General features: G+C 41.0%; 4 protein-coding genes across 6 annotated transcripts in view; 3 read left to right on the top strand and 1 right to left on the bottom strand.

Moving 5' to 3' along the window:
* The window catches only part of Cep164 (centrosomal protein 164), a 28465-nt gene extending 15723 nt beyond the window's left edge, over window positions 1–12742 (top strand). Inside the window, exons 4-11 of one of the 3 annotated variants that reach the window (XR_013495367.1) lie at window positions 355–1133; window positions 1201–1620; window positions 3420–3745; window positions 5110–5552; window positions 6089–6261; window positions 6879–7110; window positions 7385–7559; window positions 8204–8343. Coding sequence is in view for 2 of the 3 variants with exons in the window: in XM_078196594.1 (XP_078052720.1) it covers window positions 355–1133; window positions 1201–1620; window positions 3420–3745; window positions 5110–5552; window positions 6089–6261; window positions 6879–7110; window positions 7365–7559; window positions 8204–8451 (2816 nt within the window). In the remaining variant the exon portion in view is untranslated. Of the gene's footprint in view, window positions 1–354; window positions 1134–1200; window positions 1621–3419; window positions 3746–5109; window positions 5553–6088; window positions 6262–6878; window positions 7111–7364; window positions 7560–8203 lie in introns of all 3 variants that reach the window. The other 2 variants (XM_078196594.1, XM_078196595.1) reach the window with 2 other exon arrangements.
* Window positions 12743–13522: 780 nt separating this feature from the next.
* Window positions 13523–15499, bottom strand: LOC144476402 (uncharacterized). Its single transcript, XM_078193305.1, has 4 exons — window positions 15361–15499; window positions 14626–14876; window positions 14195–14314; window positions 13523–13993 (listed from the first exon to the last, which is right to left on the bottom strand). Exons 1-4 carry the CDS (start codon window positions 15431–15433, stop codon window positions 13733–13735), a joined length of 705 nt encoding a protein of 234 aa, XP_078049431.1. The 5' UTR covers window positions 15434–15499; the 3' UTR covers window positions 13523–13732.
* A 122-nt stretch (window positions 15500–15621) lies between these two features.
* Window positions 15622–18100, top strand: LOC144476399 (uncharacterized). Its single transcript, XM_078193292.1, has 4 exons — window positions 15622–15738; window positions 15806–15984; window positions 16706–17001; window positions 17925–18100. Exons 1-4 carry the CDS (start codon window positions 15728–15730, stop codon window positions 18063–18065), a joined length of 627 nt encoding a protein of 208 aa, XP_078049418.1. The 5' UTR covers window positions 15622–15727; the 3' UTR covers window positions 18066–18100.
* Window positions 18101–20763: 2663 nt separating this feature from the next.
* LOC144477523 (H2.0-like homeobox protein) lies at window positions 20764–25703 on the top strand. Its single transcript, XM_078195254.1, has 4 exons — window positions 20764–20869; window positions 20991–21203; window positions 24813–25003; window positions 25501–25703. Exons 1-4 carry the CDS (start codon window positions 20764–20766, stop codon window positions 25687–25689), a joined length of 699 nt encoding a protein of 232 aa, XP_078051380.1. The 3' UTR covers window positions 25690–25703.
* Window positions 25704–25746: the final 43 nt, after the last annotated feature.

Raw genomic sequence — 25746 nt, 5'->3', positions numbered from 1 at the left:
TAATATGCGTATAAATTAAAAAGTACAATATAAGAGTGCGTCATGAAGAAATTACAGAGTGTGTGTTTTAATGGCTAGAGTTGCAGTCGAATTTTTCTATTAAGTTTATTTGCTGTTCTTAATGCTCTGTTTATACAATTCTCAGATCCCAAATTCGTTTTAAAGTGATCTACTAATATGATACAATATTTTTCTCTCTCTTATCTATTGCGAGAAACATAAAAAATCAGTCTGTCGATCATTAGCGAAACGGTATCGAAAAATCACTTGTTTATAGCATTTCTTAAGTTCGATAAATCATAATAAAATTGATGTCTCGAGATGAAGCACTTACCTTGAATTCGCGTGTGACAGATGACAGACCAGCCGACGAGGAGCGTAAAAGCGTGCGTTTCGACATATCGAAGGAGATGGACATCAAGTTCATGTATCTGGAGGAGGACTGGAATTCGGAATCGGAGGAGCAGAACGTTCGAATATCGGCGGTGGTGACGAATAAGATCACCGGCTCGGTTTTGTCCGCCGAAGGATCGGATGGCCAGAGCTTCGACGACAAGGAAGACCCCGAGACCAAAGAGGACTCCGAGGACAAGCCCGACGAGGACACGGGGAAGAGTTCCTCTTCGGAAAAGGCGGAGTCCTTGACGAAGAACGCTAAAGTCGTCGGCAAGAGGTTCGTCGTTCAGAACGTCACCGAGAACGAGCACCGGGATCAGATGGCCCGCGAGAGTCTGTCGAGGGACAGCGTGTCCATCGAAAGCAGCTTGGACTACCAACCGAACAAGATCGACAACGTGAAGAACGTTCGCAGGAGGAGCAAGACGAGGAAGTCGGCGATTAGATTCTCGAAGGAGAGACAGACCGACGACGACGACACGTCCGACTTGTCGAAGGTGCAACAAGACGTGGATCATCCGGGGCGGGACAGCGGCGGGACGAAGGGTTACGAGCAGGCGAAGGCGCAGCTGACGAAGGAGCACGAGGAGGACATCGAGATGCTGAAGAAAGAGTACGAGGAGAAGCTGGAGAAGACGAGGTGGGACCTGGAGGAGGATTTCGTGGCGCAGAAGGAGCTGCTGGAGAAGGATATGAACGACAGGCTGGAGAAGCTGAGGGTCGATATGGCTCAGAAGGTAAAAACTTATATTACAATGTTAATCCTTTCTCGTTGGACTCTGATTAACTTGTCGACGTTTCCAGGAGGAACGAGAGATTCAGCAGCTGATCGCAGAGATGGACGAAGCGAGGATGGAGAATCTGAAGAAGGTGAAGGCCGAGCTGGAGGTCTGCTACGAGAAGGAGAGGCAAGAGATTCTGACGAACTTGAAGATCGAACTGGACGAGAGGAAGAAGGAGCTGCTGGAGTTGAGGAACCAGGAGATCGGCAAGCTGGAGAACGAACACGAGCGCGACCTGGGCGAGGAGAAGCTCGCCAAGCTCAGCGAGATAGAGCTGACGAAGCAACACAACGAGAAGATCGAGGCGATGAAGAAGGAACTGGAGAAAGAGTTCGACGATCTGCGCGCGGAGCTCTGGGTACGGCAGAGGGAGAAAATCACGAAAATTACGGAGGATCACGAGAAGTGCCTAGAAGACATTCTGCGTAATTTCCGGATCGACGTGAGTACCTGACGATGCCTATTATTCTAAGTACCTTTGAGACCGCGTGGCGCGCGGCCTACGTTGCGCAACCCCGTCGATTCTCCCGTTCCGTTTGCGCCGCGACGATGCGACTACGGCACTAATGCTACCTCGAACCCATCCTTGTTTAAGGAAATTAGGTTATTTATGGGCGATATCAAACGATTGCCGTGGTTATGCAACCAGGCTAGTTAAACTCCGGGGCTCGAGGCGGTTCGTACGCGGCGGAGAGACCTCGTTAGCCCCGCGCGACTTCTTTCTGCGAACGCAATAAAATCGCTCGCGCGCGCCGAGCTCCTTCGGTGCTAATGGATTCGTCATTCAGTTACCGCGGTTTCGTCCACGATTGTGTAACTGCACGTCCGGAATATGCCTTGGTGTAGCCTTAAGACAGTTTCACCGTGAATCATGTATACCGAAATGATAGAATTTAAGGAACGATAAACCGTGCAACGCGCCGTTACGGAACCGGCATATTCCACATATCTTCTGAATACCGAATAGTATTTTAATAGAGCAGACTATTATTTTTCTAATATCGTTGAATTATGGAAACGAGCTCAAACAGGATAAACACTGGGGCGAAGAAATGGCTCGTATTTATTAACTTGCTGTCACGTCTTTTTAAGAGATAAACGGTTTACCAGACATTCGTCTAAAGGCAATAATTCTGCACGCTTTACGCAATAAAACGGCTGTTAATCTCGATATCGTATTAAAGTATAAAAAAGTAGTATATAGTTTTTTCACTGTCCAAGTGTTTATTCCTTTATAGAGGTTATGCTCAAGTAGAATTTACATTAATCGTTATTTTATTACTGGGAGACATTAATCGTTTTCAAAAATGTGTGGTAACGAAACAACTACCAACTTTGATTTTTGTTAATTAATTTATAGTACGATGTCGGTCGTTTTTTCATTCGATTACTGGATTTGTTGAAACCTCGAAATGAGCATAACCCCTTCAAGAATTTCAAATATTAACGTTATCTGGTCGGCCAATTTTATACACTATAAATAGTCTCGGAGGGCGTGCCAAAATATTAGGAACGTTACCGTCAACTTTTCCAAAGTATTTATGTATAAAAATTTCTAATAAGCTTACCAACGCGAACGTTTACCATTAATCGCATGAACAATTATGTAACTTTAAATTCGTATACAGCTACCTCAGTCAGCCTTCGTAAAATTTAGCGGAGAACAACAATATTGTGAATTTCTCTCTAGTATTAAGTATCGAGCTAGATGAATCTATTAGACTACTGATTATGGCTTAACAGTTGTCTCTGATATCAGATAATAAAACTGATACGAAATATGCAGTCTCTCTCTGTGTTCTAACACTTTACATTCCCGCTCATAAATCTCAGGATATCCGGTGTCGTGCCAGAAGAAAACGGTGGCCGCGTCCGTCGCTTCACGAACGAACATTATCGATTCGACCCGGGGCCTGTATATAGTCCGCCTAGCATAAAACTTATCCTAGCATTTACGAACGGGTCTGTACCTATAATACATACGTGAATCTGTATGACCCGATAGACAAGGGATGAGTCTCAACACGATTCCACCGTTCCACGTTCGATTCCTAGCAAGTAATCACTGTGTTGCATCCGTGGATCACGATGGATGGTCGATCGACCGTGTTGCGGAGGAGGATTAACACGGGGGCCGACCGGTGTTTGTCGTTCGATGTTTGCCAAGGTTTTCACGAATGGGCGTCCCGTCTCCTGCCACGGGCCAATGTCTGACGGGGGTTTGTCTGCTGCCGGTTTCAGGAGACCGTAGCCCAGCAGCAGGTGTACAAGCAGCGTTTAGGGGACATGTGGCCGGGCAGGTCCGTGGAGATCAAGACGAGGAAGCTGGCCGAGCAACGGTCGTTCCAACAGGAGAGCGTCGACATCGAGAAGATGAGGTCCGAGAACCGTCTGATGCAGGACAAGTACACGGCCCTGCGGGAGAAGTACAAGAAGCTGAAGAACGACGTTCGTCTGGCCGTGGAGAGGAGGAGCTGGAGAAAGGCGGAGTACAACACGACCTCCGAGACGGAGAGGTCTACGTCCACCAGGACCAGAACCGATATAACCGAGTCGTCGGAACAAAAGTGAGTCGAACTTGATGTCCGATCCCATGAAAAGAAAAAAAACACGTGAGCCAACCAATTGCTGTACCGAGTACATACCCGGAACGCGCCGATCCCCGTTGTCGATCTTAAAACGCACATTAACGCTTGCTTCTTTTTCAAATAATCGTGACGCGAAAAAAAAAATAGACGTGGGAGTTTTAGAAAATTTATTGGACGCAACGAACCTTTATTAGACTTCGTTTAGCCAGTTATGACGTATTTCTTAAATGTCTTTCCGCCGTCAGTCACATTTTCACGAAGACTGATTTATGCAGACGCTTTTATACGAAAATACGTTTTTATATGAAATAGGAACTAACTCGTGTCCCGCGTACAATGTGTTAAGATGAGCTGATTCGACAGTGGTGTAACTACCAAGTACGCGGATTCGGATGACAGATAAGAGAAGGAAGAGACCGATTAAACGGCAAATGGTTGACGCGTTGTACAGTGCCTTAGAGCGTAGAGCATTCGTAGATATATTTAGCTATTTGTAATGATTAACAAGCATGCCTCCCGCCTACTAATCAAATACACTGGGTATTTCAATTGCTCGCCAACGTCTCAGAATAATACGATCTGTAAAGAACAAAGTTTGTACAGTGGACACTGTTCGAGTACCACGTGTATTCCAGCAAGTAACCCTCGACCATGTTAAATGTACTAACGTTAAGTTCTTGCACATACATTTATCTCATCACTGCCTCAGTACCTTCACAGTCAGTGTCACTTTGTCGTACCCCGAATATACGGACTTTGTAACATATTTCATGTGTCTCCTTCGACAAGGCGCACCATAATTCGATAGATATGTCTCTCAGTAGCGAATCACCCGAGCAAAATTCGTCATCAAACCCCCCAGCCCCGTTACCAGCTAAATCAATGATCAGCGCTAACAAATAAGTCTCGCACTAGTATGTACATATTAGCTAACGCTCTCAGACTGTGCCTGTGGTGGAGCTTTCTTATTAACACATTCGCCGGTATCTCAGCCAGTGGTTAAACGAATCTAACGCGCGTGCCCGTAACCGAAAGCAAATGGGAATGGAATTAACAGTACTTAACAGACGATTAACGACGAGATACGGTCACGGATGAATAGCCCGAACGTTTTATTATTAGGGACGATAGCGAGGACGTGTTTGCATCTTGACGCTGCTGAGGCGGCAGCCGTGATATGCCGCTGCGACGGCGAACGTGTTACGATACCATCACAGACCATAGAATTTCGCCGGTCCTTGACGCTCTCACGCATCCAATGGGGAATACACTGTGAAGGTACTCTCTCACGTTCATGCGAATCGTCCTAATGTCTGGCTATAGGCCTTAAATCGTGCTCGCAGTACCCCGGTGAGGAACACGCGGTCTAGCTCTACGACGCGAAACGGAAAGCCGCAGGAGGCTCAGCCCGCGGCCGAGCACCAGCCCGAGGATCAGCCGGAAGCGGACGCGTCCAGCTCGCAGAAGACCGCCTCGGGCTGCCAGAAGCCGGCCACGGCCACCAACACGAAGACCGCCGCGAAATTCGAGTCCGACGACACGACCACCGCCAGCGAGACGAACGCGAACATGATGATGATCAGGAAAAAGAAGAGCATCGGAAAGAGAACGGCCAGCGCAGTCAGGGTCAGCTCGAGCGCCGCCAACAACAGCAACAACAACAACAACAATCCCGACAATCCGGTCGAGAATATCAGGAAGCAGCTAGAGAAGCTCGAAGATCTCGGTGATCAGCTTCCTAGCAATGAAACGGCCTACACCTTGCGATATCCTTTCCAAGACAAAGGTGAATGTTGACGAATGCCGTCGAGCTCTCCATTCGCCCCGTTCAGTTTACATCGTGTTACGCATGAATTATTTTGTAGAACACTATAATTAGCTACCTTTCGAGTACATCTAAGTCTCGAACGCTCGAGTTTCTCGGATTCCGAGAGCTTCTTACTTTCTTGCTCGCTTGTTTCTCCTTCTTCTTCTTCTAAGATTCTTTTACTGTTACAGCCCGTCAATTGCTCGTTGATCTTTTACGTTTATGAATATGGCATTTATTTATTCCCCAGGCATCTATAGACTTTACTTTGGCTAACGGCTTACACTCCTCAACTCGCTCGTAAGTGCACAGAGTTTCGTTTCTCCTTAGCGCACCGTGTTCGTTGCTGTTTCCTTTCTAACTATCTACCTTTCTTCCTCTTTCTCTCTCTCTCTCTCTCCCTCTCTTCTCCCTCTTTCTTTTCCTCACCACGTTTCTCGCACGCGGCTTTCACGAACGGTTCACGCTGGGGCTCGTCTCGACGACACCGAAAAGAGATCTGCTCGATTTTTTAGCGCCGGCGAACGCCTCTTCGGAGCTGGAATTCTTCCGGCATCGTATCCACGTCGAGAGGGACTCCGTGAGGAGGGCGCAGGAGGCGCTCCGAGACCAAGAGACCGCTTTTCAGGGACGGCAGAGAGCTTGGAAGCAAAGCAGCGCACGTGCCACCCTAGAACAATTAGTTCAGGTAAACTCGCGGACTATGAACGACGTTTCCCGAGGTTGTCGCAACAGTATTCGATGTGTACTTTTCTTATCGATTGTTGTTCTTGTTAAAGGAGAGAAAGTCAACCCCTTAGAGTAATCTTAGAGTAATCGAAAATTTGAAAAAATATAGCTCTAGTATACCGGAACATTGCACGTGTATTTCCACATATTTGTAGTAACAGTAGCATGCGCAGTTCATGCGACGATTATCAATAGACTGCGGATTTTATGATTAATATATTTATAATTAATAATAAGAGTGGTACGGTGAAACTGAAAAGAATTAAAATATTACATAAGAACATTTACGTATAATTTTCGATTCATTAAAATTTCTAAAGTTTTATTTTAAATCCATAATTTATTGGAATCAATAAAGATTCGTAGTCTAGTTATTAATTAACACTCTAGTCGTGTACCAAATAATAACGTCACAATAATGTTACTGCTACTGTTACCATTACAATGCTATTGTTGAATTTTCATCTCACAGATGACAGTAATTTTAGACAAGACAAGGTATAAATAGCGAATCGACGATCGATCTAGCGAGGAAACCGCGACGACGATTTAATCGAGTCCGCCGTCGTATTGCAGGAAGAACGCGAGCTATCAGATGTGGAAGTGAGTTTGCACCGCACGAAAAGCCTGCTCGGGGAGAAGGTGATACATTTGAGACACTTAGAGCAAACGCTGGAGAGAGTTGCCAGCGCAAGACGGAACGAGAACGACGCGACTTCAACAAGAAACGACGAATTAACTTTGAGCGATATGTCTAGCGCGAGCAGCGGCTTCAGCTCCACTGATCTGGGAACGGACCCGTTCATAGGTGAGCGAACGAACACGACGCCAATACCCCCGTGTATCACCAGACCCCGCTCCGTCACCGTCGCTGTTCTCTTTTCCGTTTCGTCATTCGTTCGATGCGCCCGCCTCAGTTCGATTCGTTTCTTTAAATCATCCACGGTGTGGCTTTCGTCTGCATCGCTTAGCGGCCAGACGACGACTACCCGGTTATTAACGTTCATCCGCACACATGTTTATTTTTCGGTTTTGTGTCATGATCCCGCCCCCCGTATTCAGACAAACCGGATCACTACCAGGAGTCGACGGAAATCATCGCAAGCCTGGAAAACCTAAATTCGGAAATACGTGAGATCTGGGGCGTCCTGAGCAAACGGCAGGACAGTAACGTGCCGCCGCCCCCAACACTGATGTACTCTTATTTGCGATGGCTACGATTCCACCATCTCGCCGCGCAGCCGAATAGTGTTCAAGGTCAGTGAACATGTCTTCACATCGTTCGTTTACCCTCTGTTTCTTCTTCTTTCTTTTTTTTACATTTTTCGATCTTTATCCATGTTACGGTAACCATCGAGTTCAAGCGATCATTCATATTATTCTATCGACATACTCTTCTCCATCGACGGATCGGCAGTGATCTCTCGTTCGTTTAAATGTGCCACACCTGCCTGAAACAACGTATCAATGTTTTTATTGGTAAATGGGGTTCTTTCAAACGCACTCAGGTATGCTAGAACGAAATATACGTATTTAGCATTTCTGTTCTAGCATGCATTTTCGTTGATGTATTTATCGTACACTGTAATGTGCCGATACGACGACTTAAGCAAGGCTAATTTTCAACGTGAGTGAACAGTACGATGGCATAAAAATGTGCACAGTTTTCTAGAGCAGAAACAGCTCTATCGTATGAACATTATACACTTTGTCAAACAGCAACGAATCGTTGCGAAATAAAAGAAAATATAAAAACGCTACGAACTTGTTCCCCAACCCAATATATATAGCTGTACTAAAAAAAATGATATATTAAGAAAAATGGTAATTTGGTTACGAAAAATTTCATTCGAGCGTAATCCAGCCGCGCTTGAAAGGTTAATACGGTTTATATTTTACAGGAACATTTGGTACTCCGAATATACAGTCGAACATCTTGTCCCAACTGACAGCTGCGCAACCGCCGGCCGCGACCACGCAGAACATAATCGCCCAATACGGTCCTAACAGCGGCTTCACGACCAGCGTCGGCACCGTCGAGAAGACCACCTCGAACCTGATGGAACGAACATGGAACCTGAGGGACTGGCTGCGACAGGCCCGCGTCGAGAACACCGACCTGATCACGCCGGGCCAGGCGACCCTCTGAGGGGGGCGCCACCGTGCGCTGGCATACAAAAATTCGTTTCCAAATGTCGACCGTGTCGCATGAAATGATACGATTGTCCTACGCGTCTCGCGCGACGCGAAACTGAAACCCCATCGAGCTGTTTCGTGTATACCAAAAATAGTCTGTGTGATTTCGCGACGGAGTTAGATCACTTTGGAGGTTCTTTAATACGACGTTAATCAATCGTAGAGATCGAATTCATTAGACGTAAGAAAGACGGAATGCCTATCGTCATAGTTCGTCGGGATTCGTGCAAGGATTTCTTTCCCGATTATATCGATCGCCGAACCGTGGACCTTCGCGCGTTTACCTCGTCAAACAATTAACGCGAACACGAGGAATCGCGGGAAGATCCACGGTCCAGCGATCGTCATCGATCACGACATTCCCATCCATTGTTTCGAGTAGTTTTTAGTCGAGAGTTAATCGTTTCGTTGATAATTGCGAGGAGATTTAGTCGCCCGTTTTGTTGACGCGAAGTCCGGCACGTTCTTAAAACTGATTGCACAGTGTCGTATTCAATTTAATTATATATATAGGGTGTCCTACGAGCAGCGACAGTTTGTCAACAGATATTTATTGTTTCAATGATCCATCGATTTTATCCACGAACTTCAATCTTTCTTCGTCGGATCAAAAGTTTTCGTTCCTGTTTCTTCAATTTTCAAATTAGCTGTAATTCGTTTTGTATTTCTTTCAACGAACAAGCCCGATGGTACTCTCGCTGCTCTTCGGACACCGGCGTCGTGTTTTCTACGTTCCTAAGCTAGTTATTTATTTGACGGAATGCCTCGGCGTGAATCACTGACCAAATCAGCATCGTGTCATTTGGAAGCGAGTTTCCTGTCGAATCGTCGTTAGATTAAGTCTGAGAATCGTGCTCGTTCTGGCCTAGGCCGGTCTGATAAGCCTCACATCCGCTTGTTCCTAACGAGTTCTGTTCATCTATTCGCCTGTATCAACAATCAAGACTGTAACGTGCACGTAGAGTCACTACGATTAGAGTAACTCTACCCCCGGCTACGGGTGTGATAGGGTTCGTCGAGTTCCGCGTGTCCGCGCGACACTTTTGAAAGAAGCTCGGACCAAAGGTGGCGCGCCTCGGAAGAATCTCTGCACGAGCGAACCGCGGCTCGAACGACGCGAACCGCGTGACAGCGTCGCGCGACGTTCGTTCCGCTGATCGAGCAAAAGCGTCTCGCTGAAGAACGACGAATGAGAAAGTCACTGGACTCGCCAAGTCTGAATGTGGATCTGGGAACAGGGCGTGTGTGCGAGCGATCCCCGCGTGGAATGCGATAGTTTGACCGACCGAGACGGGAATTGTGACAACCCCTTCTCCTCGCTGCGACGCGATCTGTTGTTGGCCGCGGCATACTGAACAATGTAATGCCTCGTCTGGCAAGTGGTTTATCAACTTAACGGATCAGATTTTATTTATAATTTCGTTTTAAATGGGTTACATACTTTTTTTGAGATTTATTAACATTCTTGGGAATTTCTCGAGCAGCGAACGCAATCTGTAAATTTATTCACTGTTGCAGTTGAGATGTGTTTAATCTGGTGACAAATATTCAGAAAAATTCGTTGAATTTATCTGATCATAGTGATCGTATCATCGACTCGAAAAGAACGAGAGAAAAACGAAATTATGTCTATTAAGGCATATACGAGCTTTTTAATTCAGAGACTCATTTCCTTCGTTCGTTAATAATTGAACGCGGGGTCTATTCGGACCCAGACTCGAAAAATTGATGTCTGATAACTAAATTAAATTGTCAGTTTTTATTAAAGCCTATAGGAATATTAACGTATCAAGAACGAATAAAAAATGTGTTGCAAAGAATTGATAAATAAAAAGATAAATAATCGTGCGTATACCTGGTTATATTTTATCAGGAAGGTTATGTCATTTCTGACTTAAACAATTAAAATTCTCGCGTATAGAGGAAACAGATAGTTGAATTTCGCTGAAACTGATCACATGATCACATCTTAACTGCGACAAGTAGACTGCGAATTTTCTGTATTCGCGATAAAAAAGACAAGATAAAATTCCAAGCAACAAAGACATTATATGAATTTAAAGATATTATTTTAATTATATTTAATCATTTTAATTTAAAGACATTAAGTGAACTTAAAGACATTAAGTAAATTTAAAGACATTAAGTGAATTTAAAGACATTATACATTTATCTCCATTTATTAGAATGATCAAAAGAGGAAACTGATTTTTATACGAATCTTGTTCCTCGCAACTGATTCGAACAACTTTCTCTTCGCACAAACATCCGCAGCCTAACAAATAATAGATCGATTATTTTACAAGCATCGCGCGACGAATATTCTCATAAACTACTTCCAAGATCGTCGCAGCGTTTTCACTGTTCAAAGGAAACCCAACGAGCTTGATTTCAAGAAACGCCGAACGTTCCCAGCAGTGCCGTGTTCGGTCGGCCACACTACGGGGGCCCTTCGGGTGCGCGTTCTTTTTGTAAATAAGTATTCCACGGTGCCCGTACGCCTCGGTATACGGGGCTCGCTGGTTCCTCCTCCCCGAACACAGTCTGTTGATCCTTTATATATATTTTCGAGAACGAATTTATCCCGCGTGCGCGAGGAGACTGTAATTGTACGTATCTCTAACTAACCTATACGCTAACCACGATATACGTATAGCCGACTTCGAATACGTTTTACGTGAATGTTGATCGACCCGGCGCCGGTTCCTCGACGAACGGGAAGCGTCGGTCCACGGTCCGGCCCTCTCCCACGTTTTCCCCAAAAAACGCGGAATGTGATCGCAGCCAATCAAAATTAATTTGTAAACGAGACTCGCAAGACTTTTTGGGGGAGGGCCGATCGAAGCAACGAGAGAGTCCGATCGCTTCTCGAGCATCGAAGTTGAACCGCGCGCGCGCGCGAGCGCGAAACCTCGCTACGTTTCGCCACGACAATGTCTCTCGATTGCCAAAGTTTCGTAATTATCAGACACTCTTAATCATAATTACACATACACACACAAACAAACACACACACAGAGACATATACACATACACACAAATGCGTACTACGATATTTACAGGGACAGAGTAGAGGGCGATGTAATGCCAAATACGTTTCTGGCTCGGTCCGGCAACCCAGAGGCGGTTCAATTTACTCCATCGTTACTCGATCGCGGATGGTTTTTAGTGGTTTCTAGCGATCTACCGTACTCCGAAGCATGATGTATCTCGCAATAATCCAGATCTCGTTAGATGTATAGCGTAGAAACGACCGATCATTTTATACCGGAACGCCGTGGTTCTACACGCTCGTCGGATCCACGGCTGATCGCGGCCACCGTGGTTCACCGTGGTTCACCGTGGTTCACCGTGGATCACGCGGCGATCCCCCGCGTCACCTCCTCGTTTTTACGTAGTTGTTACTCGAAAGTTGTTCTTTGTTGTTACGGTCGTTGTTATATATATTCCGTTCGTTATTGTTTGATGGCCGTCGCCGCCGCCGCGGCGATCGGCGTCCATCGTTGGCGACGACGATCGCTCCGGCGACGGCCGTGCTCGTGTGTCGGTAAAGGGTAACGCGGATAGACTATTTTTGTTGGGACGATCGTTAATCCCAGATCGTAGTGGTTTTCTATTAGCACCGTCCTTGCGAATCGTACAAGTATCTTCCTCGTAAACGAACGATATTACGTCCGACTATGTTGCGTTTGTTCGACGCTAGAACGCGGAGCACCCTCCCCGCGTGTTCGTTCGAACGGCGAAGCGAGGTGGGAAACGAAGAGTGTGAGAAAAAAAAGCCATTAGTTTACAGATAATATATTTTCGAGTTTAATTGCGTTTCTCTTGTTGCGTCGCTGCATGTGTCAAGCTCCTCGCACAATACAGTTCGCGGAAGCGTTTTTCCTCGTCGACGAGACGTTCCGCGGATCGGGGCGAGAGGCGAACGCGTTGCTCGCAAGGATCGAGCGATCGATGGAGCGATCGACTTGTCCATTCCGGCGATGATCGGAGTTAAGCCGAGCCGATGCTTCGATCGTCGCAGAATTTCGTTCAAACGAATGTCGAGTATACGCGGAGGGGAGTCGACTGAAATCCGCTACGTTCTCTTCGGTTTTTTTTTCGTTCCACGACAAGCATGTGTATGATAAGGGAGGCATTATGACGTACAAGATTCGGTAAATTCATTTTTGGACTACCTTGTATATTCTGTAATATAGTATATATTTGTATGGACGCAAATATATATGGTCTATAAATCATTACTCTACTCGCAGACGATTTCTTCTCTAGATCCTTGCAGACTACTTGATTTTTAACCTTTTGCATTCGGCGCCATCGTGGATGTTACCTACCAGCCCTTATAAACATTTATATTATTATATAGTATACGATATATATTTATATATGTATATGTATATATAATATTTTTATGATAATATTCGATTTATATGAATTTGTAGACATCGAGAGATAGTTGCAAATCGCTATTAAACTTTAATGTTTAGTCATATACTAGAATTACGATGTCCCCTGAGAGGGGACGACCGAGTGCAAAGGGTTAATATATATGTATGTATTAAAAATTAGACCTCCAGGAAGCGTAACTCGATCTTTTCAGACCAATTAAACCTTCCTATTTTATTTTAATTTAAAAAAGACGTCTTTAGAAAAATTCGAATTTTTCAAGAACTAACAATAACACAAGAATTTCATTTTTAGATTCGTGTTTGGGAAATGACTCTCTACAAGGATCATTTAATATAATTAGATATTAAAGAATCTAAAGAAAGTTAAAATTTGTTGGACAGTATTGTTATGTTACTTTCACGTTAATACTTTTTATTTCATATATCTGTATAAATATAATTCTTTAACATTTAGCAGACCAATTATTCTTAACGTTTTATATTTATATTTTATATATTATTTTTACTCATTTTTTGTGTATTATTTTATAATTTATATTTTCCTTAAAGCGTTACCTACTGCTTTGTAAATAGATAACGATCAGACAAAATTTAAAGCGCAAAGGACGAAAAAAATGATATCCTTTGTATCGCTAAGAATGATTTCGAAGGACTCATTGTTCTCGTTTCCATTTCTTGTAAATCGAATATGATCGAAATGGAACGTGATTTTTCAGGTGAGTAGATTTTTGTTTCGTTTCAATCCTTTCAAAATTCCCCGAGACTAAATGGCCCCAGTTTTCGATCATTTTTTAGCACATAATCTGCAGGCCGATTTAATACACGTTAGGAATGCAAATTGCAATCCACGTGAGTGTGATCGCACTGGTCGCTGTTCTCCTCGAAATCGTCCTTGCTGGGCAGCCACGCTGTCATTCGGTAAGGTTCGACCTGCACCTTATTCTTCAGGAAATTCTGCGCGGCCTTAATCACCGGCGAGGTTTTGCATAGCAGCAGCTTCACGCAAGCGGAATCGACGCCGTCTATCCTTTCCATCAACTGGTTCGGCAGCTTTTCGTCGTACGCTTGCTCGATCAATCGTTGGATCTTTCGGAAACAAATTTTTTTAGTCAACACAATTATTATGAATATTTTTATTACTATGTATATTATTATTATTATTATGTATATTTTTATTACTACGTATATTATTATTATTATTATTATGTATATTTTTATTACTATGTATATAATTATTATGTATTATTAGTGCAATTATTTTATCAGCGTTTTCTCGTTTTTTCGAACCTTTTCGTTCTTGCTTTCCATGATCATGTCGGCTGGATTCCAGTTGGACATTTCGTCCTCGTCGTTCGCATCCCTCGCGATATTTTCTTTCGGCGGTTTCAACTCGAACAGCGAACTAATCTGAACAGATGAACACGAATTTGTACGTCTGAAGTTCAACGGTTGATATTCGGCATTCAACACGATATATAATCACATTAAAATCCAAAAGGAAATTTCATAAAAAATTGTTCGCATGCAAGTACTATTTTTACTCATAATCGAATAAATTATTGGCATTAATATAAAGCGACAAGTTTGAAATTATTATTTAGTAGAAAATTGTCGAACCGCGTATATAGCTGACGCGTTAAAAATGCTATTGATTAGCTTCTGGGGATTAAGATGCAATTATTAAATACGTGGTAGATGGTTGTGCAATAATTAATTACCATTTGAGCAAGAAATATTACACTGTTGACGACAATCGCCGTAACTTTTTGCGAATCGAGGCCGATCATCCGGAAAAACGCGGACATCACGTCCGACGGCACGAAACCTGCCTTGTTCTTGTCCTCGTCTTCGCCTCGCCTCTCTTTTTGCTTCTTGCCTAAACTTTTGGCCACTAGATCGGCTATATCCTTCGCTGTTTCCAGGTAATTCGTCGCGTACTCCAATCCTGCTTTTATTTTCTCCAGCACACCTGCAATCGACACGAAACTTTCGCAAATGTTTCCGAACATTTTAAAGTCTGCATTTATATATTAAAGTCTTTAAAGTTTCAACTAAAGTCTATGCAATCAATGTCTGTGCAATTCAAATCTATGCAATTTTTACCTCAGGTTCTTGCGCTCTAGGCTATCCCAAAAATTCCTTAACATTGCTCCGAGTTTCTAACGTATTATCCAACAACCATTGTTCCCACATTATTTGAACTCTTTTGGACAAAACGAGCTTCGAAGAAACACAAAGAATAACACTTTGAACGCCGCGTTGGTTACATATAGGTGACGCTAATTCTTTCACAATTAGCAACCATAGAATTTATATAAAATCAGAGCAATTCAGTTACGAGATCAAAGCAAAACTTACGATATTAATTACACAGAGACAGAGAACACAGTTGACAGAGAACATGCCTATTTAAATTGTAAATTACATTACATGCCCGTTTAATTACAACTCACCATCTTTTTGTTGCACCGTGTCGACGACAGAAAAACCGAGGACACAGATCAAAGCGCACAGAATTTTCGGCATGGTGTCCTCTCTATGGGAGTTCCAGCGCTACTGAAAATTACAACGGAGCCGCCCATAACGGGTGTTAATTACTCATTTCCATTCCGCTGAGTACATAACGTTACCGTTCACGCTATGGTGACCGACGACGGGGACTCTTCTCGCTTCGTCGGCCAACCACGAGAATAACTAGATCCCGCGACTCGGAGGACACACAGTCGTTTCTCGAAGTAGCCCGCATCCTGTTCGCTCGAGATCAGGAAGGACTCCTTGGAAGTTTCGCCGAAAGTGTCGCCGCTCGAAATAGAATTTAATATGAAGACGGGGTAAGAATCTGCGCGGCGTAATCTCCACGTGTCCGGATTATTTGTAAAACGTTCTCAAACCCGCCAGGTTTGGGAGCACCGGCGGCGGACCACTTATTTCCGCAGCATTCGTTTTATTCGTGTTTTCTTGTTTGGATGTCGCGTCTGCGAATCGGACGACTTTGTACGCGGACGAGGTCCGCGGTCTCATCGAATTGCCGATGAGCGAACTGATCCACATCAAGAATATGCTCGGAGACGATGGAGGTGAGTCCTCGAGGGCCGTTATCAACCCTTTCGTTGTCTCCTCCCGGGAGGCATCGTGATTCTAGTATATCACTAGACATTAAAGTTTATTAGCGAGTAATGGGGAATTGATTTGTTGTAGCGCAACTTTTTGAGAAATGTACGATTCTCTGAAGATAATTCAGAATATGGTATAATTACTGGGATATATAGTTATGTCGGATATATAATGATCAGTTGAGAATTGATTTTGAGTGTAAAGAATGAAAGGTTAAGATAGTAGTGTATTGTTAGGTGTTAGTAAACCAAGTCCAATTTCTTGACCGTGACGCTGAAATAAATAAATATATATACTTAACATTTCTTTCAGAAATATATTGTTTTCGAGGTATTTGAATTTAATTTTTTCAAGTCAAAAGAACAATAAAAACTAATGGCAGTATTTTAGGTCCGCCGAATGGAGTTTCCTAGTTAATACAATAAAAACTCGATATTCGTGAAACAATTGATATAATTAGGTGTTTTGTCTACTAATTATTGTGTTACACTTTAACCTACCATTTCACTAATTCCCTCAGTTTCGTGGGATTTTCTGAACAACAATTCTTCAGCAGTAAACGCGTTAAAGCGCTGAATACTTTTTTATCTTCACGGCAATGAATATTTTGAAATCTCCTCAACTATTGTTCATAGTTCGATTTCTCAAGTGTTTGGAATTTGCTGTGGAATGGTTTACCCGTAGATATCTTCGACGACGACGACGACGACGACGAGGCATCGAGTAGAACGTTATCGGTTTCGTTGCCGATGGCGCTTCCATTGAAGATGAACGTTAAAAGGAACAATGGGAGGCCGTTGAGACGAGGCGACCACTACGAGGAGAAAGGCAAAGGAGATACGAAGATCTCGAAAATATTCCAGCTGGCTGTAACTGCGCTCTCGTTCCTCGCATTCGGCGGCTATTTGCTCACGCTCATAATAATGGCGATTCGCCGAAACTCCGGGGGCATGAACAACGGGAATGTGATCGTTCTGTCGGTAAGCTCTCTTTGTATATTATTTTTCAGCCGGCTGTCCGTTCGGTAATCGTTCCCCAAAATTGATATTTCATAAACTCTTTTAAGAGTTCGCCAGCCGCGGTTTTCTTCCATCTATTGGACCGATGATTGCCAATTATCTACGCTAGACGTATCTATGAATAATTTACTGACGTTTTTAAATAAATATGGAATCTCAAGATTGTTAAAAAGAACGTCATTTAATGCTGTGCAACGGTTAATTTATTATCATAGTATAAATATAATTAAATAGATAATTCATTTAAGCAGTACAAATATCTGCGTAAATATGCACTGTATATATATGTAAAACATGTACTGTATACATATATAAAATATGTACCGTATACATATGTAAAATATGTACCGTATACATATGTAAAATATGTAATTTTTGGAGTTAAAAAAATATTCACGCTAATTATTAAGAAATCATTTACGATGGATTAATCACAACGAATTAATATAGAATTTCAATTTCATTTGTTGCACTGGAAAATGAATTATTAATATTTTAGCAAGCTTCAGGCTTACCGGAAGTCAGATTTATTTTAACATCACTCAATCTCGTTCCATAGCATCGATCGTCACTTTTTTATCTCCGAGAATGCATTTAAATGCTTTTTCCAGTTTTTATTAAAATAATAGTAGATGGCTTATTATTTCTTAGAGGTTAGGTTTTCTCGCCTAGTTCTCCAACAGAGCGACATTTCGTCGATACCAGGTAGCGTTTCGAAGGTGAACGATTCCGATCTTTCTTGATACGGTCTCGGAAAACATGCGCCGCTGTTGAAAAACAAACTTCGCGCGGCGCCGCTGGAAATTGCGTGAAAAATTACGTCATTTTCCCGAAACCCGGGGAAACGTTCCGATTCGAAGTAACGAAGTGATTCTGCGTTTCAGAATCTACAGGGGCTGCAGAGCTACATACGGCCGAAGCGGCACGTCTTCGATCCCACGGAGAACAACTTCGAGATCGACAAGCTTTATCAAGGAATGATCATGTTGTCGCGGTCTTATGCCGTGTACGAGACTAGAAAATGAATACTCACCCGTGTCGATATTTTAAGAAAACGTAATCCAAAATGGAGTGTAAGGTTAAACATGTATTTCCGTAAACGATTTATTAATATTTTACTGTCTGCTTGATAGAATAGATGAAACGAGTTGTAATTTATAGCAACAGCGATATGAAGGGTAAAATAAAGGAACACAATAATTTTTAATATCAATGATACACGATTGATACATTTGAATTCAAAATTTGTGAATAAATCTGGTTATGGTTACTATAAAAATCTGAACGAAATATAGGAAGTTATGAAATGATTTAGAATAAAGAAAATGATTTTAAAAGATGTGATTTTTAAAGATATAATTTTAAGAGTTATGATTTTAAGAGATGTAATTTTAAAAGATATGATTTTAAGAGGTATAATTTTAAACGATATGATTTTAAGAGATATAATTTTAAAAGATATAATTTTAAAAGATATGATTTTAAGAGATATAATTTTAAAAGATATGATTTTAAAAGATATAATTTCAAGAGATATGACTTTTAAAATATACTTATTAATACCGATTATTGCAATGACAATAGTACGTTTCAAAATATAACTTTTCTTTAAAAATTAAAATTTAGTCGACGTGTTCTTGCAAGCTATAAAAATTACAAATGACCACGTGAAAAACGGTAAGATGTAAAATAGACTTAACAAGAGGTAATTGACGCGCCACCTTTCCCCGTTTCAATTAATATCGCCGTAGAATGGGGAAGTGCCATACGTGCCATACATTAAACCGGATCAAGACACCGTGATACCCGATCGACTCAATTAAAGGTTCGATTATCACGATCCGGCGGACTCACGAAAATCCTAAAACCTAATAAAATCGAATAGAGGATCACGGTGTGTACATATCCCGAAGAATATTCTTGGCGTGTGGGTAGAGAGGCTGCTTCAAACATGGCTCTTCAAATAAACACCTAAGTGACTGTATACTCGGAAAGTCTGCATGCAAAGATAACCATATGGCTACCAGAGATATCATCGGCCGTACGTCTCTATGCTATTATTCCACGGATATGTATAGCCCGAGTAACATTTTTCAGAACTTCATCGTTTCTATATTTTTTCACCGCGGCCTTTCGGGATTTTAAATCATCGCTACGTGCCGAAAACTGTTCCGCCCACGACGTTAATCCGCGAAAACGTAAACCCGCTGCTAAATGAAAAAGAAATGCTCCGGCAAACGTTGATAAATGTTGCAACAATTAAGATCAGAATCTGATCAAGCCCTCGATTGTTGGAAATATTTAATCGACGTTAACGATACAAGCAAAGACGTATGATTAAACTATGGATATCCGTTTTAAACGAATTCCTGGGATCATTGTTATTTTTTGTATCTATGTTGAAATTTGTAGCCACCATGTTTCTTTGGAATGTACGCCAGACATTTTTATCGATACCAGGAGTACACAAAGGATGGAAAGAGTATCGTCTTCATTTTGGTATTTCGATTTATAATTTTCACAGTTTACGCTAGATTATCGATAGATTATCGCGCACGCGTGTATGAGAGGTATGTTCACGAGCGATGAATTAACCCTTAAATGCATGATTTTTCCTTTTTAAATACAATAAATTGAAACAAGTAGTTACTTAAATATAGATTAAGGGAAAAATAAAGAAAAAAAAAATGTCATCATGAAAGTTTGCGTTCAAAAACTATGATAGATATTTTTAGCACCTATTAAAAGTAAAACATACTGTGTTCGAATTACCGTTTAGAAATTATGTACGGAAGAAAACACTGATGTAAATATACATCATCATGCATTTAAGGGTTAAATGGTTTAAAACTCGGCGAACACGTGATTTACGATTTGACAATGGTTCTTCGATAGATTTCATTATTAACTTGTATAGTATAAGTCGTCATGGTTTTTATCATTAAGTTTATGTATACTATCTATACCTTGTATTTAACCGTATCGATTACTTACATTATAATCAAACTATGACAATGAAACGTTCAAAATGGAGTAACAGCTTCATCTCTCCGCGGTTTCGACAACATCCGTCCCCAGTTTTCGTTTAAAATTCCCAAAGTACAAGGGTTATTTATTATTTCCCCGCGATGATTTACGAACGGGGTTATATTTACGTTACTCCCCCCGCGCCCGGTTTTATAATATTTACTCGGCGGAGAGCGCGTCGGGAAGCGGAATTGTTGCGAGCGACGCACCATGGAGTCTCGCAACCCTGGCCTCGGGGCTCATCATCTTTCAGGGACCAATCTTCTTCGGGACACGCCTACGGCGTCCGCGCGCGGACCAATCCACGCGGCCGATATCGCCGCGAGCTCCGATGATTTTTCTTTTTTTCTACACGAAAATCTCCGTCGGAACATGGCAGGAACACACGCGGCCCCGCTCGTTCATTCTTATGTACTTCCGTGAAAGTCGTTCTTTAACTGTCCCGTCATCCGCGTCTCGCGCCGCTGCGATTATTACCTCCTCACGATCCTTTATGAAAAACTCGTTCGAACGTAGTCGAGGAAGCAAGTTGTTTCCGGTCGCGGTAAAATGTGCGGGATCCGAGTGACGCGGGCCGATACGCGCTCGTAAATTTGTTCGAAGTGCAAAGCGTGATATCGCTTTAATAGTTGTCGCTGTAATTGTCGCTGACAATTATCGGACGATAATTGTCCGAGTATCTCGGAGGGGACAATGATGAACGAGGTAATAAACCGGGTCGTGGACGCGACGAACTGTTCGAGGCAGTTGAAGTTCGGCGTGGAGCGGATATTGTCGGACGAGATCTCGTCGAGAAAGACAGGTGAGAGAACGGGGGAACGGTGTTCGATTCTGTGATCCGTTGATAATTCTTCTTTTAATTGTTGTTGTAATTGATGTCGGCGCGAACGATAGATCAGTAAAGATTCCGCAAATTTCGAAAGATGTACTCAGGCCGCTTCCGGTGCAATTCTCGACGGTGAGGTGCCCTTGCCCGGGGAGTTGCGTCAGGTGCGAGGCCCTTCGCATCTACCCGCCGTTCACCTACGGTCAGACGACGGTCCATGGGAGTTATAGTAATGCTAATCATGGGAACGGAATCATCGAGAATTATGGAAATATTTATCGGCCTGCCCCGCTGCGACCTGTTCCTAGGCGTAAGTGTTTCGTTGTTTAATTGACTTTACGATTATCTTGGTAGAACAGATACTGTCTGTCTTCATTGTAGAGTTACTGTCTTGATTAGGTTAGTAATGACTTGACTAGATAGTTAAGGATTTGATTAGATAATTGAGGATTTTATTAGATTGTTAAGGACCTGATTAGATAGTTGAGGACTTGATTACATTGTTAAGGATTTTATTAGATAGTTGAGGACTTGATTACATAATTAAGGACTTTATTAGATACTTAAGGACCTGATTAGATAGTTGAGGACTTGATTACATTGTTAAGGATTTTATTAGATAGTTGAGGACTTGATTACATAATTAAGGACTTTATTAGATACTTAAGGACCTGATTAGATAGTTGAGGACCTGGTTAGCTAGTTGAAGACTTGATTACGTTATTAAGGACTTTATTAGATAGTTAAGGACCTGCTTAGATAGTTGAGGACTTGATTACATAATTAAGGACTTGATTAGCTAGTTAAGGTCCTGCTTAGATAGTCGATGACTTGATTACATTATTAAGGGCCTGATTAGATAATTAAGGACTTGATTAGAAGCCATTCAATCCAACTATTCCAATTTTATATTTAAACCAAACCATCCAACTATTTTTTTAAAGATTTTCCTGTTTCAATCAGTTCATAAAAGTTTACATAAAATGAAATACGAAAACAGAAATTCGTATAATAATTTTAAAGATTTTCCTGTTTCAGTCCGTCGATAAAAGTTTACATAAAATGAAGTACGAAAACAGAAAGTATAATAATTTTAAAGATTTTCCTATTTCAATCTGCCGATAAAAGTTTACATAGAATGAAATACGAAAACAGAAATTCGTATAATAATTTTAAAGATTTTCCTGTTTCAGTCCGTCGATAAAAGTTTACATAAAATGAAGTACGAAAACAGAAATTTGTATAAAGATCCTCAGACTGTTCATGAAAAAAATAATGTTCATTTTCGATTGGTGTCCTAGTTTCTGTATTTTTATGCAAACTAAAAATAGCGTCTATCAATTGCGAAATATAAAAGCCGCGTGCTTCTTCACTAAATAATTTTAACAGTTTCAGAATAGGTCAACAGTATCTTCAAATTCATTAAACGTTTCTACTCTTTCGCATTCAGTTTATATAATTTTGTCAACAATATACAAAACACGCGGTATAATCATCTTTTATTTAGCATTTTATATGAACTAGAATTTGTTTGTTATTTTTGATAAGTATATCTGCAATCTGTTACAAAATAACAATAAGCAAGATTAACATAGAATTAAAAAATAACTTTAACTACCTTGCAATGACAAGTCACATTTTCTTGATATTTATTTGCTTGCAAGATATTCATTTTATAATCAAATCATCTTTTATTTAGCATTCTATACAAATTAGAATTTTTTTTATTTTTGATAAGCATATCTGCAATCTGCTAGAAAATAATAATTAGCAAGATTAAAATAGAATTGAAGAATGACTTTAACAACCCTGCAATGACAGGTCAAGTTCGTTTGATATTTATCAGCTTGCAAGATATTTATTTATAATATTTATTGACATCGATGGAACTACAAACAGTATATGATATTATCGAGGATAGTTTCGATAAAAATGACAGAGCAAAGCGATTAGAATCAACCGAAGTTTATCTGTCAGAATATACAGTTTTGTTTAACGAAACGTATTGACTTTCTCATCAATTGGTATCTATTGTTAGATCTAGCAATTAATAGTCGCGCGAACGGATCGAGCCGGCTAATCGATAATTCAAAGACCCCCCAGTTCGCGGTCGTTTAGGCTTCCCGATGATCTTCTAGTAGCGGAAATCGTTGTCGTTGCGTCCTGAACGGTCGTGAAACGAACGTGTTGCGTCATTAACAAATGCGACCATATGGGTCACCGTTCTTGTCTCTCCGGAATACTCTCCGGCAGCAAGTAGGGCAAAATATTTACGCGGCAGCGTATTCTCGTGTTTCCTGTCCGTGTTTAAACGACATCTTAAGTGCCACCGTTGGTTTACACGCCGCGTAAACAGCGGTTTCGTCGCGCGACCCCTGCTCGGTTAGTTAAAGCACGAAAATTTCTCTTTAATCGCCTGAGCTCCCTCGAATATCGAGGATGCTCGATCACGACAATTCAACGTCCTTGTGGATGAATTATAAACTAGTTGGCACTCTTGATCATTTATTACCATTCATTTCATTCGAAATAATATACGTCGAACAGCCTAAATACTTAAAAAATGTTATACTAAAGTGTATGATTCTTTTTCGTTTTTGATCAAAACATTTTTTGAGATGCAATATGTTTTTAAAATTACTTGAATCTTTTAAAATCATATCTTTTAAACTTTCTTTTTTTTAGAAAAGCTTTGCTATTACTTGGAATGACAAAAGATGAAAAACTCACTTATCTTCACTTTTAAGTCTATAATGAAAATTTGAGAAAAATTAGTTGCCGAGATTTAAAAAATTCCAACAAAATTTTTTATATTAATATAATGTAAATGTAAATCGATCATTAAATACCACCTCCATAATTTTTAAACAATTATAATTACTCCAACGACCGTCCTATGTATATTTATTATATTTAATATATATAGTATATTTAAAAATAATGTATATAGTATAAATAATATAATAATATATATAACATAGAAAATATATATAGTATATTTTCAAACATATATTTGCCCAGGTGAAATTAATTCAGTCAATGAGGCGAAATTAGGGATAACGTCGATCGTGGTTGCACACCTTCGGCGAGCGCACGCGAAAGCGCGTTCTCCCGAAATAACTATGATCTTGCCCGTCCAATTCATTTGGTAGGACCGTACCAACCGGAGAGGGAACCGCACTGTTTAAATTCGTACACATGTTGTATACATTCTGTAGGGCTGTAAATCAGCCAGAAGTACCCAATCGCGGGGGCCTCTTGTTCGGGGCTAGGATCTGTTGAAACAGACACCCGCCAGCTTAAGCTACCGTTTACATCGCGTCGCATCCTCCTCTAATTTGTGATCTTCGTTCTGCGCGCCGCGACGAATACACGCCCCCGTACGATTCCACGTCGTGAATAGAAGCGATGCCTCTCCTCTATTATTTAAGAGAACGATATTATATAGCCGGTTGCACGAATGATTTTCTTACTATTGCTTTTATTGTTCACATAACCTTGACTTGTATATAATGATTTTATAGTAACTGTGAAGATTATAACGTCGGTGAAATAAAATAACGTTCTATGGACGCATATATATTTAAATAAGTAAGATGACGGATAGATGATTTTTTAAGAAAAACAATTCTTACGTAGGAAGTTCCATTAAATTTTTTAGAACATAAAAATATATTTTTTATTGAGAGTTTAAGAAATATAATTTTTATGCGTAACGATGTTTTAGAGTTTTTTAAATAGAAATATGTATATTATTATTGATAATAGCTTCAGTAGATTTTCTCAAATTTAACAATATATATATATATTTTTTGCAATAGTTTGTACAGTGCAGCTGTTTCTATGATCTGTAAATTACGTTTCTGTGTGCTTAAAATGTTTTAATATTTATTGTAATTAAATGTGCTTCGACTCGCAGCTCCAATAACATCGACCGCGACACAGAACAATCAACCCGACGCGAGTACGAGACGGAAAAGATCGTGGTCGAGAGCAGTTTTCAGTTCGTTGCAGAGGAAAGGATTAGAGAGGCGATTCACCTTGCAAAAGTACATAACGAAACCGGACAGGAGGCAACTTGCAGCGACGTTGGGATTGACGGACGCGCAGGTAATGTCATCATCCCTTTCGAAGCTATTTTAACTAGAAATCTAAAATAATTTCGCTGACTTACGGTGCCTCTATTCTATGCAACAAAGTGCGTTTTATGCATTTGTAAATCATTCATGTGACTTATACCAACATTTTCATCCATAACAATTTTTTAAATAAGAACTTTGTTAATACGAAGATTATTTTGGAACGTGATAGAAAGTTTTTATCAAAGAGTAAATTTTTTATTAATTCTTTTATTAATTTCTGTATTGATTCTGAAACGATATTCATTAACTAATCCACTATCTTCTGAACTTTTTAATACTTCTTCGTCGACGATTAACCATCAAATATCAATGTAAAATACATACTATACCAATTGAATTGAAACGAAACGATCGAAACTTTTCATTGAACTCAGATTTTTGTTTTAGAAAACCAATCGAAATAATAAAGTCACGTGTTAGCATAAAACAGGAGGTTATAAGTGACAAAGTAATTGATATTTTTAGGTGAAGGTCTGGTTTCAAAATCGACGAATGAAGTGGCGGCACACGAAAGACAGCGACACTGCCACTCTTTCCAATCCCGACACGCAGAAGGATGCAACTAGGAAATTAACGAAGGATAATACGAAAAGTGCTACAGAAAAGACTGTTTCGGAAGAGGAAGAGGATGTCGAGATCGAAGTCGATGTGTGACTATCGGAGTGTACATTGGATATAATATAATAGCTTGTAATTTGTAACGATAAGTTT

Source organism: Augochlora pura, chromosome 2 (genome assembly GCF_028453695.1).
Source record: "Augochlora pura isolate Apur16 chromosome 2, APUR_v2.2.1, whole genome shotgun sequence".
In the NCBI taxonomy this organism is placed as follows: domain Eukaryota; kingdom Metazoa; phylum Arthropoda; class Insecta; order Hymenoptera; family Halictidae; genus Augochlora; species Augochlora pura.
Note: the sequence above shows the minus strand (reverse complement) of the source record. Positions and strands in the feature narration are given on the sequence as shown.